This window comes from Xyrauchen texanus, chromosome 31 (genome assembly GCF_025860055.1).
Source record: "Xyrauchen texanus isolate HMW12.3.18 chromosome 31, RBS_HiC_50CHRs, whole genome shotgun sequence".
Taxonomy (NCBI): Eukaryota; Metazoa; Chordata; class Actinopteri; order Cypriniformes; family Catostomidae; genus Xyrauchen; species Xyrauchen texanus.
In genome coordinates this window covers 35,753,520-35,771,727 of record NC_068306.1, presented here as the reverse complement: position 1 = coordinate 35,771,727, position 18,208 = coordinate 35,753,520, and the positions used below count along the sequence as shown (strand labels likewise).

Genomic DNA, 18,208 nt, shown 5'->3' with positions numbered 1-18,208 from the left:
GAGATCCGCACCTCTGAGTCTCTAACCATCTTCCAGTCCCGCCTCAAGACCCATCTTTTCACCTCTGCCTATCCATAGCCCCCCGCCCCTCCCAACTCTATATGTTCCTGAATAATATCTTTTTTTTTTTTTTCACTTGCTCTGTAAAGCGACTTTGAGTTCGAGAAAAGCGCTATACAAATTCAGTTTATTATTATTAGTGGTGCTTGCAAAGCATCACTATTGTAATCTCACATACTTATTAGTGGTGCTTGCAAAGCATCACTATTGTAATCTCACATACTTATTTTTCTTCTTATTATTATATCTCCAGTACAAAACTTCGGCACCTAACTCGTCCCAAGCACCGTTTGGCGTAGACCCACGAATGAGGTGTCAAATCGAACGGCCTATTGAGGACACGTGTGCTATGACTTTTATAAGCTGATCGGAGTACGGTGTTTGCCCCAGGGGCAAAAAAGCTGCCGAAAAATCCCATAGACTTAACATTGCGACAAATTTTGACGCGTCACAGCTCCGAGCGAGGATTTCGCAGAAACGTGTGATTTGCCACATTTGAAGAGGCTGGCAGGCTCTGTAAGAGCATACCTCAATATGGGGTAAATGTTGCACCCCTGGGGGGCAGGAGCTCCCCAAAGTTGCCCCCATTGACTTACAATGGTGTAGGACGGCCCATGAAATGAAATTGCATAGGGATTTGGTATTGAACATAGCTCTGGATCACAGTGTCATAGAGACAAGGGGGTGGGCTCATTTTACTCAGATGACCAATCAGTCTCTCGGGATCATTGTGAAGCTCTCAAGCCACGCCCTAGCAACAATTTAAAGCACCTTAGCAACAAGTCCCATACACTTCTAATGAAAGACATCAAAGGGATATCTCCGGATAGAAGTGTCATAGAAACACAAGGTGGTCTCGATCCACTTGGGACAACAAACAGCCAATCATGAATCACCTCAACACTTCCTAGCCCCTCCCTAGCAACCATTGTCGAGCACCTTAGCAACCAAAATCCATAGAGGGATATCTTCCATTCTGAATGTCACAGAGGCATGGGAGTTGGTTTATATCATTCATACTGACAAGCAGCCTTTGGAGTTTCATTATTGGCAGCTGCCAAGCCACTCCCTAGCAACTAAACAGAGTACCCTAGCAACCGTTTAGCAATAACTATATCTCTGCACCAGAAAATCAGAGAGACTTCTGGGTTGATTTATTTCAATCAGGATGGCAAGGAGACTTGATAAGTATCACTATGGTAACTGCCTAGCAACCACATGGGGTTACCCTAGCAACAGAGTAACAAATCAAATATCTCTGCATCAGAAAAACGTAGATACTTCCGGGTTGACTTATTTCAATCAGGATGGCAAAGAGACTTGATTAGTATCACTATGGTAACTGCCTAGCAACCAGATGGGGTTACCCTAGCAACCGAGTAACAAATCACATATCTCTGCATCACAAAAACGTAGAGACTTCCAGGTTGACTTATTTCAATCAGGATGGCAAAGAGACTTCATTAATATCACTATGGTAACTGCCTAGCAACCAGATGGGGTTACCCTAGCAACCGAGTAACAAATCACATATCTCTGCATCAGAAAAACGTAGAGACTTCCGGGTTGACTTATTTCAATCAGGATGGCAAGGAGACTTCATTAGTATCACTATGGTAACTGCCTAGCAACCAGATGGGGTTACCCTAGCAACCGAGTAACAAATCACATATCTCTGCATCACAAAAACGTAGAGACTTCGGGTTGACTTATTTCAATCAGGATGGCAAGGAGACTTCATTAGTATCACTATGGTAACTGCCTAGCAACCAGATGGGGTTACCCTAGCAACCGAGTAACAAATCACATATCTCTGCATCACAAAAACGTAGAGACTTCCGGGTTGACTTATTTCAATCAGGATGGCAAAGAGACTTCATTAGTATCACTATGGTAACTGCCTAGCAACCAGATGGGGTTACCCTAGCAACCGAGTAACAAATCACATATCTCTGCATCAGAAAAACGTAGAGACTTCCGGGTTGACTTATTTCAATCAGGATGGCAAGGAGACTTCATTAGTATCACTATGGTAAATGCCTAGCAACCAGATGGGGTTACCCTAGCAACCGACTAACAAATCACATATCTCTGCATCACAAAAACGTAGAGACTTCCGGGTTGACTTATTTCAATCAGGATGGCAAGGACACTTCATTAGTATCACTATGGTAACTGCCTAGCAACCAGATGGGGTTACCCTAGCAACCGATTAACAAATCACATATCTCTGCATCACAAAAATGTAGAGACTTCCGGATTGACTTATTTCAATCAGGATGGCAAGGAGACTTCATTAGTATCACTATGGTAACTGCCTAGCAACCACATGGGGTTACCCTAGCAACCGAGTAACAAATCACATATCTCTGCACCAGAAAACACTACAGACTTCCGGGTTGACTTATTTCAATCAGGATGGCAAGGACACTTCATTAGTATCACTATGGTAACTGCCTAGCAACCAGATGGGGTTACCCTAGCAACCGAGTAACAAATCACATATCTCTGCATCACAAAAACGTAGAGACTTCCGGGTTGACTTATTTCAATCAGGATGGCAAGGAGACTTCATTAGTATCACTATGGTAACTGCCTAGCAACCACATGGGGTTACCCTAGCAACCGAGTAACAAATCACATATCTCTGCACCAGAAAACACTACAGACATCCGGGTTGACTTATTTCACTCAGGATGGAAAGGAGACTTGATTAGTATCACTATGGTAACTGCCTAGCAACCAGATGGGGTTACCCTAGCAACCGAGTAACAAATCACATATCTCTGCATCACAAAAATGTAGAGACTTCGGGTTGACTTATTTCAATCAGGATGGCAAGGAGACTTCATTAGTATCACTATGGTAACTGCCTAGCAACCACATGGGGTTACCCTAGCAACCGAGTAACAAATCACATATTTCTGCACCAGAAAATCGTACAGACTTCTGGGTTGATTTATTTATGACCGTAATTTTTGTTCTTTTCAAGTTATAACATGCTGTTTGACGAGTTTTGCCACGACAAGCACCACTCACATTTTCTTCAGGAAATGTACCTATCTAGTTTTTCTTATTATTATATCTCCGTACAAAACTTCGGCACCTAACTCGTCCCACACCGTTTGGCGTAGACCCACGAATGAGGTGTCAAATCGAACGGCCTATTGAGGACACATGTGCTGTGACTTTTATAAGCGATCGGGGGTACGGTGTTTGCCCCAGGGGCAAAAAAGCGCCCGAAAATCCCATAGACTTAACATTGCGACAAACTTTGATGCATCACAGCTCCGAGCGAGGATTTCGCAGAAACGTGTGATTTGCCACATTTGAAGAGGCTGGCAGGCTCTGTAAGAGCATACCTCAATATGGGGTAAATGTTGCACCCCTGGGGGGCAGGAGCTGCCCAAAGTTGCCCCCATTGACTTACAATGGTGTAGGACGGCCCATGAAATAGGGATTCTTTTATTAAACATAGCTCTGGATCACAGTGTCATAGAGACAAGGGGCCTGCCTCATTTTACTCAGACGACCAATCAGTCTCTCAGGATCATTGTGAAGCTATCAAGCCACACCCTAGCAACCATTTACAGCACCTTAGCAACAAGTCCCATAGACTTCTAATGAAAGAGATCAAAGGGATATCTCCGGATAGAAGTGTTATAGAAACACAAGGGTGGTCTCGTTTGACTCGGGGCAGCAAACAGCCAAACATGAATCACCTCAACACTTCCTAGCCCCTCCCTAGCAACCATTGTCGAGCACCTTATCAACCAAAATCCATAGAGGGATATCTTCCATTCTGAATGTCACAGAGGCATGGGAGTTGGTTTATATCATTCATACTGACAAGCAGCTTTTGGAATTTCATGATTGGCAGCTGCCAAGCCACTCCCTAGCAACTACACATAGTACCCTAGCAACCGAGTAACAAATCACATATTTCTGCACCACAAAATCGTACAGACTTCTGGGTTGATTTATTTCAACCAGGATGGCAAGGAGACTTCATTAGTATCACTATGGAAACTTCCTAGCAACCACATGGGGTTACCCTAGCAACCGAGTAACAAATCACATATCTCTGCACCAGAAAACACTACAGACTTCTGGGTTGATTTATTTATGACCGTAATTTTTGTTCTTTTCAAGTTATAACATGCTGTTTGACGAGTTTTGCCACGGCAAGCACCACTCACATTTTCTTCAGGAAATGTACCCATCTAGTTATTATTATTATTACACAATATTAGGCAGGTGGTTTTATATATATGAAATATATATGAATATACAATATCCACACATTCCTATCTGGACAGGATTAGATTTAATGAATTATTCTTAGAATAATGACAGTTCCTGCTGTGGCCGACAAGTTTCTGTCCTGTTTTCAACATCACTCTTTGTCTCATCTTATTAAAGCTTATACAGTACAATCATGATTATGCAACACTTTCTCACCATCATGTCCTTCCAAACCCTGTCTTTTGTTCTCGGGCACTCGAAAGAGGGATTTAAATGCAATGCAATCAAAAATGACTCACTTTAAAGCTTAAAATAGGACCCAGAAGTGTCATTAAAGTAGTCAATGTCAGTGTTATCATTAACAAAAACTAAAACCATAACTAAATTTAATTTCAATTACATTTCTGTTACCTGACATGAATGGAAAAAACTCGCTTTTTCTTTTTTTATAACACCTAAACTAACTAAAATAAAAATGACCTCAAATTAATTTTAGTTTTAGTTTTTGATACACAGTAAATATAATAAAATATTAAACCTTTACAATCCACTTTAATTAAACATTACAATGCCACTAGATAGAAGTAACACAAGGCTGCCATGAGAAATTAAATTAAGTTAGGCATATTTAAATAAACGCTTTAGCTTTGGAAGCCATAAAATACAAAAACTAAAATAAAAAATAAATAAATTGAAACTAGAAAACACAGAGAAAATGAAAATTAAGCTAAAACTAACAAAAAAAAGCATGAAAACTAAACTTGCTAAGGGTGCTCTGAATGGTTGCTAGGGCATTGCTAGGTGGTTGCTAAGTCATTGCTAAGGTGTTCTGGGTGGTCGCTAGGTAGGTGGTTGCTAGAGTGTATTGTGTGGTCACTAGGGTGTTGCTTGGTGGTTGTTAAGGTGGTTGCTAGGGTGTTCTGGTTGGTCGCTAGGGTGTTCTGGTTGGTCGCTAGGGTCTTGTTAAGTGGTTGCGTGGCTGGAGCTAAGGTGTTCTGGGTAGTTGCTAGGGCATTGCTAGGTTGTAGCTACATGGTTGTTAGGGTGTTCCGGATGGTTGCTATAGCATTGCTAGGCATTTTCTAGGGTGCTCTGGATGGTAACAAGGCAAATTCCAGTTGTGATACTTAAAAGGCTGCTTGCTAGCCTGAGACAAAATAGCCCACACCCATGTTTCTGCGAGGTTCTGGTGCTGAGATATGGTATGTGGTTTTTAGGGTATTGCTAGGCACTTGCCAGGGTGATACTAAAAGGCTGCTTGCCAGCTTGAGTCAAAAGAGCCTACACTGAAGTCTATATGACTTTCTGATCTGAAGATATTTCTCTGAGTCACTTGCAATGGAGGTCTATGGTTTGGTTGCTAGGGTGCTCTGGATGGTTGCTTGGGCATGGCTAGGCATTTGCTAGGGTGGCAGTTAAAGGCAGCTTGCTAGCCCGAGTCAAAAAAGGCCAACCCCCATGTCTCAATTACATTCTAATCTGGAGATAAGGTCCCACAGATCCCTTCTCAATGTTAAGTCTATGAAATGTTTCACCTTTTTTATTCCCCCAGCCAGGTGAACATTGTAGACTCATTTGCTTATAAATGTTATAGCATATTTTTCCTCAATAAGCCAGTCAATTTGACATGTCATTTGTGGGTGTACGACAAATGATGTGGCATGAGTTAGGTGCTGAAATGTTGAGAGTATGTTAGATAAGTATGTGATATAATAATAGTGATGCTTTGCTAAAGCAAGCCCCTCTATTAAAATAGAAATAAGAACTACATTTACAATCCAAAACTATAATAACCCTGCTCTATGAGACAAGTGCATCTTCTGAAGGCATTCAGAAGTCAAATTCACCCCTTAAATTTCAGGTTATATCTCACCAAACCTTTTAGGTACATTTTTAAGCTTTACACTGAGTCACTATGGACTGCATGAAATAAAAAAACAGGCATCTCTTTTTGTGTTCCGCAAGAAGAAAGAAAAAGAAAGTCATATGGTTTTAGAACGACATGAGAGTGAGTATATGACAACCCGATCTCAATAAAAGTTGAAAGAATAGTTACGAAATTAGAAAAAAATGGTACTGTTTGGGCCGTACGAAAACCTACAACTTTTTCACATAAGCTTCCCTCATCTCATGACATTTCCTTTCTACTCTGGTACACAAAACTTATTTCTATGCAAACCTAAACCTATCAATTACCAAAATTGTAGATACTTTTCTGTCAGGCTTTAGATCAATGCACAGTACGGAAACTGCATTGTTGAAGGTCAGCAATGACCTGTTGCGAGTTCTCGATACTGGTTCCTATGCAGTGCTTGTCTTGTTAGATTTAAGCGCTGCGTTCGATACAATCGATCACAGTATTCTGTTACATCGGTTGGAAAAGTTTGTGGGTATTCCGGGTGTTGCCCTGCAGTGGTTGGCCTCTTACCTCAAATATAAAAGCTTCTCAGTGAGCATTGGGAAGTTTTTTTCTTCGTCGGTTCCCCTATTATGCGGTGTGCCTCAAGGGTCCATTTTGGGCCCTCTTCTCTTTTCACATTATATGCTCCCCTTGTGTGCCATTTTTGAGAAATACAAGATCTCCTACCACTGCTATGCTGACGATACACAATTTTATCTACAAGCTAAAACTGACAGTAGTTATCCTTTAGACGCTCTTTACGACTGTTTTGAGGAGATCAAATTTTGGATGGCTAATAATTTTTTGCAATTAAACAAAAGCAAAAGTGAAATTCTGATTTTAGGCCCCTCCAGGTCTCCATCTGTTTTTAATGACGGTTCACTTTCTGCCAGTGTTCAACCTCATGTAAGAAATCTTGGAGTTACATTAGATTTGTCACTACATTTTGAGAAACAAATCAGTACATTGGTAAAGGGCAGTTCATCTGAGATCGGTTGCAAAATTAAAACAGTTTCTACCCCTGAAAGATGTGGAGACTGTAATTCACACTCTCATAACATCACGCCTGGACTACTGTAATTCCCTATACTGTGGTCTGCTCAAACTGCAATCTCTCGCCTGCAAATTATACAAAATGCTGAAGCGAGACATCTTACCGGATCACATTTCTCCAATTTTAGCGATTTTACATTGACTTCCTGTAAAGTTTAGAATTGATTTTAAAATTGCTGTTATTGTGTACAATTTAAAATGTGCCTTTAAATGTGCTATAGAAATACATTTCGACTTGACTTGATTAATAAAGTACAAAACCTTACCCACATTCTAAACATAACTACGATAGTAATCTAAAAAGCCCTATTGTGTACCACGGAAAAAGTGAAACTCCTGGGGTTTGAACGTGCGTTCGTGAGATTCTTTCCCTCATTTTAACTCCTAACCCAAACCCCATTCCTAAGCCTAAACATACATTTTAATAAATCAAACAGTGGGACAGGTTGCACACTTCAGTTTAAAATGTGGAGTTATGGGTTTGTTAAAATTCTTTATCTTTTTATGAGCAAACAGCACTAATTATTGAGCTGGACATATAAAGTAAGACAGTAAAGCCATCGTTTTACTTAAAAATTTAAAGAGCTGTATTACCATATTGTAGTTTTATGTCTTTGAGTGGGTTTGGGCTTTGAGATTTGCTCTGTATGTAATGCACAACCACAAAGTTTTGAAATTTATAGATACGTTTTTATGTCTTAACTCTCTTAAAGCCTGTGCAGTTTTCCCCAAACTGAAATACATAAAATTTTGTTTATTTAGTGTCTCTAACATGGCTAATTACATTAAGGTAATATTGTCCAACTTAGTCCAGTAAACAATCTCAAAAGCATTGTTCTCCCTTCATCACGCATACTTTACAAAGGTTCAGGAGCCCATGGAGGGGGTTATTAAAGGTCTTGTGTGTCGGGCCCCAGATATCCCTCTGTATCTCAGCAGGGATCAGGTGACCAGGAGGGCGGCTCACTTACATCATATGTGATGTAATGAGGCTATTAGATCCTGCTAATAGGTTGTTGGAGTAGTCATGCGAAAGAAAAGCGTGCTGGATCAGTTTGCTGCTCTCAGGCTGGTCAAATATCACTGCTGATGAGCTCTCAGAAGAGTCAGGTGTGTGAGGTGTGGAGAAATAACTCATGATGGGTTCCCATATCACTCTTTCAATAGGTGATGCCTTTAATTTAAATTTTGTGCTAAGATTTGGTAGAAATACAGCAATTGACATGTATTACTTTCTTCCAGTTTCTAAAGCCATCTTTTTCCACCCAAAATGGGAATTCTGGCATTCACTCACCTGTATGACATTCTTTTCTCACTGGAACATAAAAGGAGAGTTTTTAAAAATGTATTAATCATTTGTTTTCATGCCATTACATGAAGCTCACAAGCTTCAGAAAGGATGCAATATATATTATATATATATGTGACAGGGCAGAGGGTGGGACCGGGTTGTGACTGGCTAATTAAGCCTCCGAGAGGGATAAAGGCCGACTGCGGATGGTGGTGTGATGGAGAGAGAGATCGTTTATGGGCAGCTGACCATCTCGTGTGTGTTTGTGTCTTTTGATTTATTTCTTCATTAAAATATTTGTTATATTGTTAAGCCGGTTCTTACCTCCTCCTTTCCCTTAATCCCTTTACACTGGTGCAGAAGACCCGTGAAGGAGGAGGGATACGCTGTAGTGGAGTTCTCGCCGCTACCATCTCACACAATATAATATGTTTTGTATTTATATATATATGGGGTTTTCTTAAAGTTTGAGCACTTTCATGTCCCAATGGTTGATTTTTAACTGAACAGATTTTTTTCTTAATTTTTTGTTATATGAGGGTGTCATTAACCCTCCTATTCTGTTAAAGAAGGGCTGCCGACTTCACTGTTTGCAGTAATATTTGACCAGTAACAGTAAAGGTGAAACTTTTTTTCTTTAAGAAATTATTCATGGTTCATATAAAAAATTCATATAAAAACTTCATGGGTACTGTCATAACCTCCGTTCCCTAATGGAGGGAACAAGACATTGTGTCGATGTAGTGACACTAGGGGTCACTCTTGAGAGCTCTGAACACTTCCCATTTTTAGAAAATGCCAAATGAGAATTGGCGAGTGGAATTTGCATGCCTCTCCCCTGAACATACAGGTATAAAAGGAGCTGGAATGCTCACATTCAGGTTTTGTGCTGAGGAGCCGAGACATGGTCCGCTCATTTCTGCGGCTAGTACAGTGTTGTGGCAAGAGGAAAACAACATCTCGTTCCCTCCTTCAGGGAACGGAGGTTACAACAGTAACCATGACATTCCCCTTCTGTCACTCACTTGACATTGTGTCGATGTAGTGACACTGGGGTAAAAAAAAATGCCACAACAGCTGAACTGTGTTACATGAACTGCTGATTCAAGTGCAAGCAGGCTGCTGCGTGCGTAATAGCAGGTGCATCAGACCTTCACCAATGCCCCAAAAGACATCATGTAGTTACCCACATTCCTGAGGGGGGGAGCGACATAAATATCATCGGAGCTGGCCACCCCAGCCGTGGCCTTTTCTCTCTATGTTTTCTCTCCACAGATTGTTAGATTACGCATTGGGGATGGTGTTCTTTTCATTTCCAATTCTTTTAGGGGGAAAAGACCCTGCAGGGAGACAGCATCCAGCCCAAAAGGGGAGGTCAACATGTGGCAATATGACACATGGGCTCAGCAGCCGCACATGGAACTCTACAAACACAGCGACCAGGGGCAGAGAGAGCTCTGCCCAAGGCAGACGCGGGTCTGCCAACAGGGAGACCATACCGCAGAATATACATCACAGGGGTTACCGGAGTAATCGGCACCTGTGGAGCACCTATCACAGTATAGGGCTAGGGAGGAAGGACATCCAGGCTCCACGACTTCGTGAACTCGACTGGGGTAAAAGCGTATGTTTTCGCCTCAGGGGTGGGGAAAGGTGCTTGCGTATAGTGCTTTTCCCCATCCCTGAGGCGAAAACGTACGCTTTTACCAGTCGAGTTTGCGAACCATAGGGCTAGGGAGGAAGGATATCCAGGCTCCATGACTTGTCAAATATGGGAAATAAAAAGCATGCTTTGTCGTCCCTCATCTCGACCAGATTCAACCACAGATGCCGCTCTTGGGCCACCAAGGTGGACATCGCCTGTCCAAGTGCACGCGCCGTGACCTTTGTCGACTGGAGGGCGAGGTGCAGCACATGCTCCTGCAGCACATCGGGATCAGGACTACCCATGTGCAATTATTTTAGTGCCATGGCCTGGTGTACCTGCAGGAGGGCCATGGCATGCAGGGTAGAGGCGGTCTGTCCAGCAGCATAGTAGGCTTTGGTCTGGCTGATTGACCAGATCATTCAGTCTCTATCGTGCACACTCTGGGTCTCACTCAGGCGGTTTCGCTTTTGAAACTGGTTCAGATGAAAGTGAGCTTGCCCGTATCTCTCGCACACCTGCTTTACCGCTTGCGGGTGAAGTCTCCATTTACAGTAGTAAATCCACGGGTACACGGAAGTCCCCCAGGTGGATAGGGAGGTTGCTATCCATCTGTGCCCAGTGAACGCAGCCACCTGGCGGGACCGCCCAGTACACCCCTCTAGAGCCTGTAGGACAACTTCATCACTGACCTCCAAAGCCTACAGCACCTACAGACCGCCTGCGCCCTGCATGCCATGGCTCTCCTGAAGATCCATCAAGCCAAGGCACTTAAAGATCTGCACCTGGGTAGTCCTGATCCCGATGTGCTGCAGGAACTGCGCTCTGCCACCGACCTTGCTCTCAGAGCCACGAAGGTCACAGTGCAGGCACTCAGGCAGGCAATGGCCACCCTCGTGGTCCAGGAGTGCCACCTTTGGCTGAACATGGTCGAGATGCGTGACATTGACAAGGCTAAGTTTCTCAACGCCCCCTTCTCCCAGCTTGGCCTCTTCGGCAACACCGTCAACGACTTCGCCCAGCAGTTCTCGGTGGTGAAGAAGCAGATGGAGGCGATTTCACACATCATGCCGTGGCGCCGGCCAACCAGCGCATCAGATGGCAACCCAGGCAATCGGATGTTTGCTCCGGAGATGGTACCAAGACCACTCCATCCCCTGGTGGAGGGCCGGGAGGAGAATCCTTGCTTTCCTTATTTTTATTGGCCGCACCCTCTCCGGGTTGCGGTACCCACAGGTACACTCACCTAAAGGATTATTAGGAACACCTGTTCAATTTCTCATTAATGCAATTATCTAATCAACCAATCACATGGCAGTTGCTTCAATGCATTTAGGGGTGTGGTCCCGGTCAAGAAAATCTCCTGAACTCCAAACTGAATGTCAGAATGGGAAAGAAATGTGATTTAAGCAATTTTGAGCGTGGCATGGTTGTTGGTGCCAGACGGGCCGGTCTGAGTATTTCACAATCTGCTCAGTTACTGGGATTTTCACGCACAACCATTTCTAGGGTTTACAAAGAATGGTGTGAAAAGGGAAAAACATCCAGTATGCGGCAGTCCTGTGGGCAAAAATGCCTTGTTGTTGCTAGAGGTCAGAGGAGAATGGGCTGACTGATTCAAGCTGATAGAAGAGCAACTTTGACTGAAATAGCCACTCGTTACAACCAAGGTATGCAGCAAAGCATTTGTGAAGCCACAACACGCACAACGTTGAGGCGGATGGGCTACAACAGCAGAAGACCCCACCGGGTACCACTCATCTCCACTACAAATAGGAAAAAGAGGCTACAATTTGCAAGAGCTCACCAAAATTGGACAGTTGAAGACTGGAAAAATGTTGCCTGGTCTGATGAGTCTCGATTTCTGTTGAGACATTCAGATGGTAGAGTCAGAATTTGGCGTAAACAGAATGAGAACATGGATCCATCATGCCTTGTTACCACTGGGCAGGCTGGTGGTGGTGGTGTAATGGTGTGGGGGGTGTTTTCTTGGCACACTTTAGGCCCCTTAGTGCCAATTGGGCATCGTTTAAATGCCACGGCCTACCTGAGCATTGTTTCTGACCATGTCCATCCCTTTATGGCCATCATGTACCCATCCTCTGATGGCTACTTCCAGCAGGATAATGCACCATGTCACAAAGCTCGAATCATTTCAAACTGGTTTCTTGAACATGTAAATGAGTTCACTGTACTAAAATGGCCCCCACAGTTACCAGATCTCAACCCAATAGAGCATCTTTGGGATGTGGTGGAACGGGAGTTTCGTGCCCTGGATATGCATCCCACAAATCTCCATCAACTGCAAGATGCTATCCTATCAATATGGGCCAACATTTCTAAAGAATGCTTTCAGCATTTTGTTGAATCAATGCCACGTAGAATTTAGGCAGTTCTGAAGGCGAAAGGGGGTCAAACACAGTATTAGTATGGTGTTCCTAATAATCCTTTAGGTGAGTGTATATAATAAAGAGTGATTTCCCCACTCCCTGGGTCATCCAGCCAGTGTGTGCCATTCTCACGGCACCCCGGCCCTAAAACTCTACATTCCTGTTTCCCCGGACGCAGCTCCCTCGCCTCCAGCCCCGCGACTGCTCAGCCGCACTGACGAGTTCCAAAGATGCTTCCTCAGTCTCTAACCCGCCCCCTGCCGGGTGCATGGAGCAAGGTAAGAGTCTTTTCTCAGCACCCAAGCATCGGGACGCTCTTTTGCCTCCCGGCGCATTATTACCTGCCCAAGCCCCCCCCCGCGAAGCCCCGCCCAGTAGTGCCCCTCGCACGGAGTTTGGATGCGTGGCTCGCACTTCCCAATCCGTCGTGCTGGTTAGCAAGGACCATCCGACTCGGCTACGTGACTCAGTTCACCCGGCTCCCGCCTCGTTTCAGCGGTTTTCGCTCCACTTTTGTGCGCGGCCAACAAGCCAGTGCCTTGCGAGCAGAGATCTCCACCCTGCTCCTCAAAGATGCGATAGAGCCTGTCCCTCCAGCCAAGATGAAGAAGGGTTTCTACAGTCCTTACTTCATCGTACCCAAGAAAAGTGGCGGGTTGCGACCAATCTTGGACCTGTGAGTTCTCAACCGGGCTTTGCACAGACTCCCGTTCAAAATGCTCATGCTGAAACAGATTCTCACCTGCGTTGGACAGCTAGATTGGTTCGCCGCGGTAGACCTGAAGGACGCGTACTTCCATGCCTCCATTCTGCCATGACACCAACCCTTTTTACGGTTCTCGTTCGACGGCCAGGCGTATCAGTACAAGGTCCTCCCCTTCCGCCTGTCCCTGTCCCCTCGCGTCTTCACGAAGATCGCAGAGGCAGCTCTTTCCCCGCTAAAGGAAGTGGGCATTCGCATACTCAACTACCTCGACGACTGGCTCATCCTGGCTCACTCTCGAGAGTTACTGTGCACTCACAGGGACCAGGTGCTCAGGCACCTCAGCCGTCTAGTGCTTCAGGTCAACTGTGAAAAGAGCAAGCTCGTCCCGGTTCAGAGCATCTCTTTTCTCGGCATGGAGTTAGACTCAGTCTCAATGACAACACGGCTCACCAACAAGCGAGCTCAGTCAGTGCTCAGGTGCCTCGCTCACTTCGAGCCTGGCACAGCGGTTCCTCTAAAACAATTCCAGAGGCTCTTGGGGCATATGGCATCCTCAGCTGCGTTCACGCCGCTTGGGTTGATGCATATGAGACCGCTACAGCACGGGCTACAGACTCGAGTCCCGAGATGGGCATGGCGCCACGGCACACACCGTGTGACAATCACCCCTTCCTGCCGTCAGACTTTCAACCCTTTGACAGACCTCTGCTTTCTGCGGACCGGAGTCCCCCTGCAGCAGGTGTCCAGACGTGTCGTGGTAACCACAGACGCCTCTCGAGTGTGTCTACCACCTGCTGTCTTAGACATGATCAACCAGGCCAGAGCTCCCTCCACCAGGCAACTCTATGCCCTAAAGTGGTGCTTGTTCATGAATTGGTGTTCTTCCCGAGCCGAAGACCCACAGAGATGCGCAGTTCAGTCAGTGCTTCTATTCCAGCAGGAGAGGCTGGAGGGGAGGCTGTCCCCCTCCACCTTGAAGGTGTATGTAGCTGCTATCGCAGCCCACCACGACGCAGTAGATGGCAAGTCCCTTGGTAAGCACGACTGGATTATCAGGTTCCTGAAAGGTGCCCGGAGACTGAATCCTCGCCGGCCTAGCCTGTTCCCCTCTTGGGATCTCTCACTGGTCCTCTCGGGCCTTCAGAGACCCCCCTTCGAGCCGCTTGATTCAGTCGAGCTCAAGGCCCTCTCCTTGAAGACGACCCTCCTGATCGCTTTAGCCTCCATCAAGAGGGTTGGGGACCTGTAAGCATTCTCTGTCAGCGACATCTGTTCGGTCCGGCGCTTTCTTGCGGTATCCTGAGACCCCGACCGGGCTACGTGCCCAAGGTTCCTACGACCCCTTTCAGGGACCAGGTTGTGAACCTTCAAGCGCTGCCTCGGGAGGAGGCAAACCCAGCTCTTTCGTTGCTGTGTCCGGTGCGTGCTTTGCGTACCTATTTGGACCGCACGCAGAGCTTTAGATGTTCTGAGCAGCTCTTTGTCTGCTTTGGCAGATGGCGGAAAGGGAATGCCGTCTCCAAACAGTGGTTAGCCCACTGGGTCGTTGATGCTATTGCCTCCCATGCCTGCCCCCTTGTGCGTTCGAGCACACTCTACTAGAAGTTTGGCATCCTCGTGGGCACTGAGCCATGGCACCTCCCTAGCAGACATCTGCAGAGCAGTGGGCTGGGCAACACCCAATACCTTCGCCAGGTTGTACAATCTGAGGGTTGTGTAGGTCTCGTCCTGTGTTTTGTCAGGTCCGAGCTGGTAAAACTCGTAATGCAGCACAACCGACCGTGTGTTCTGCTTGCACCTTGCGCCCTTCACCAAGTTGATCCAGTGTGCCTTCTGTCCCAGGTCAGCCACTGAGCGTCGCTGTCTGGATATTTCTCCTCCCTCAAATTCAGCAGAGCAATTTGTGGCCAGACCCACTACGAGTCTCAATGCTCTGTACTGGGGTCGGGCTCCACAAGCATAGTACCCTCTTCAGGCTAACTTACTGTGATGTATTTTCCACGGTACGGTCCCCCTTGTCAGTGGACCTGCATTTCCCCCATGCAGTCCCGCTGCCCCGGCCACCGTGCTTGTAGAGTCCCCACTTATTAGGCTGGACCTACCACCACGCCATATCCACGTCTGGCTTCACAACCCTCACTGTACATTTGGCATTTCACATGGCATTTGCCACGCAGTACCTCCCCCTAAAACTGGGCAGGGCGTGGCCTCCGCAGGGTCTTTCCCTCCTGAAAGAATAGGAAATTTGCAGACCGGACAGCTACCTTGCCTCCGGCCTCGCCTACAGCCCCGGCACGCCAGCGCTGACGAGTTCTGAAGACGCCCCCTTAGGCCTCTTCCTCAGTCTCTAAATTCGTCCCCTGCCGGGTGCGCGGAGCAAGGTAAGGGCTTTGAATCTTCTCTCAGCACCCTAGCCTCAGGACATCCTAAAAGATCCCAACATGCTATATCCTGCTCCCCCTGGGGAAAGACCGCCTTCCCAGACTTAAGATTTCTGTCCTATGTGAAAGACATAGTGAGAGAGAAGGCCGCGGCTGCTGGGCTTGCTCTCATGCTAGGCATGTAACACCTTTTTCCCCACTCTGGGGCACGGGAAATCTAAGGTTTGTATGCAAAGTTGGGGTCGTTGGGGAGGGCTACGTGCAGCCGGCACAGGCGTTTCCAGCACGCATTAGCTTGCTGTGCACCTGTTTCAACAGTCATATAACACGGTCGGTGCGTGGCTCTTTTTATGGACCCCTTGTGTCACTTCATTCGACACAACGTCGAGTGAGTGACAGAAGGAGCGTCATGGTTACTGTCTAAACCCCCTTTCCCCGAGGGAGGGAACGAGACGTAGACTCCCTCCTGCCACAGCACTAGACCTAGCTCTGTAAATGGCCGTGCTTCATTTTCGGCTCCTCAGTGCAAAATCCTGACTGGCATTCACTGCCCCGCTTCCCTTTATACCCATATGTCCGGGGCAGGGCATGCAAATTCTGTCTGCCAACTTGACATTGGCCTTTTCTCAGGTTCAGAGATACAATTCGGCATCCAAGGAAGACTCCCAGACTTGTCACTTCATTCAACACAACGTCTCATTCCCTCCCTCGGGGAACGGAGGTATCGACAGTAACCATGACGTTTCTGATCTTTTCAAATCTGAGTAGCGGATCTGTTCTCTCTATTCAATAGAATATTTAAATTGACTTGCTTCAATTGATTTTAAACATTTAAACGTTTATTCTTTTAACAAACTAATATCCGGGACAGACTCATTCCAAATAACATTAATTTCCACTATGTGCCCAATGGATGAAAGGCCAGGTTTGAAGTCACCGGCAGCTGCTCCATCATTCATAAGCAGAATAATGTGTAATGTATGCTGCTGATGTTTAAATGTCAAGTTTGAGCATTTAGTATTAATTATACATCAGAGTATGGAAGTAAATGGGTTGCAAGTGGCGTTTCATGTTTCATGACTGTGTCTTTTTAAATTATTACACTGATTTCTGTAATTTTATCAAACAGGATGTAATGTACATTGCTAATATTTATTGATGTTTGCGCTGTTGTTTCCCACCAAAATTTCACTTCTAGAACTGACTTTTATTAGATATAGGAATTTTACAATAGATTAAGAAAACAATTAAGATTCGCCTGGAATTTGTCTTCATAAATTGCCAGTTTTTCATGTAAAAGTTAGTGCACACAGAACCTGAGGACATAGCTAAACTGGCCACATCTGCTCAAATCAAAGTAGTGATATTATTTATAATTATCTTCTTTGTTCACTTATGATTGAAAACTATTATGATTTCCATCTTTATAAATTTGTGAGGTTAATATTTTATTTAATATATTAAGACATTATGTGGATATATAAATGCACTACATAGTGACTCATTTAGTTTTATTATAATCTCACTCTATACATCTGTATAGCTGCTCAGTTGTCAGCTGTCCGACCTCATTGCTCAAAGCACACGCTGATTGACAGAACTGTAAAATGTATGTGACACACTATACATTTTCAGCTTTTCATCTCCTCAGATTTTCTAATGATGTTGCTCAATAATGGCAAGATTGTCTCATTTCATCATATCACATAGACTGACGTGCTAATGTGATGATGTGCTTGTTCCCTCTTTTACCAGATGGACAGAATTGTTGTCATCTGTCCTAACTTAACTTTTTGTGTGTGTTCACAGAGATATAAAGCCAGACAACATTTTACTGGACGAGCATGGTAAGTTCCACAGATACATCATCATCACATCTGCTGCTGTTGTTTTTGTTGTTGTTAAGTTACCTGAACAATCTCGTCAAAAGTACCACTTGTCAAAATGTTCAACGCCTTCCAGTAAATTGTGTCGCAGTTGTTGGTTTTCACAAAGGCATTGGAGGTTATTTATGGTATTGAAATGTTTTAGATGCTTCATGTGGATTTGGCTAACAGGTGTTGTCTGGGAGAAAAAAATAATAATAAATCAGGTAAACTAACAAACTGCATAATTTTTCATCAATATGATAATAGGGAGGAGAATATTAATGTGAGTTATGACCCTGTCAACAAATACAAACACACACACCACATACACACACAGCTCACACACATGCTGGAAAACTCCACAGCAACCTCAAAAAAATGAATGTTTTCTTCCCTGGGTGAATCTGACAAAACATGTAAAGAGCATGAATTTGTTTAATTTTTCCTGCACTACATGGTGCAATGATCAAAGATGACCGTCCAGCACGTTTACATTGAATAAAAAAAAATAATTACAATTAAAGGTGCTTGTGGCATGGCGGGACCTGGTCGTGATTCCGCACACCTGGCACCTAATTAGGCTGATGAAGCCCGACAGGGATAAAGGCGACCAGAGACGGCAGTGCGACGGAGAGAGAATTACGGGCAGCTGCCCGACACCTGTGTAGG

General features: G+C 45.0%; 1 protein-coding gene across 2 annotated transcripts in view; it reads left to right on the top strand.

Moving 5' to 3' along the window:
* Positions 1 to 18,208, top strand: part of LOC127625387 (serine/threonine-protein kinase 32A-like) — a 102,934-nt gene that overhangs the window by 49,662 nt on the left and 35,064 nt on the right. For both annotated transcript variants that reach the window (XM_052100661.1, XM_052100662.1), the window contains one exon: positions 17,481 to 17,518. In XM_052100661.1, the coding sequence (XP_051956621.1) occupies positions 17,481 to 17,518 (38 nt within the window). The remainder of the gene's footprint in view (positions 1 to 17,480; positions 17,519 to 18,208) is intronic.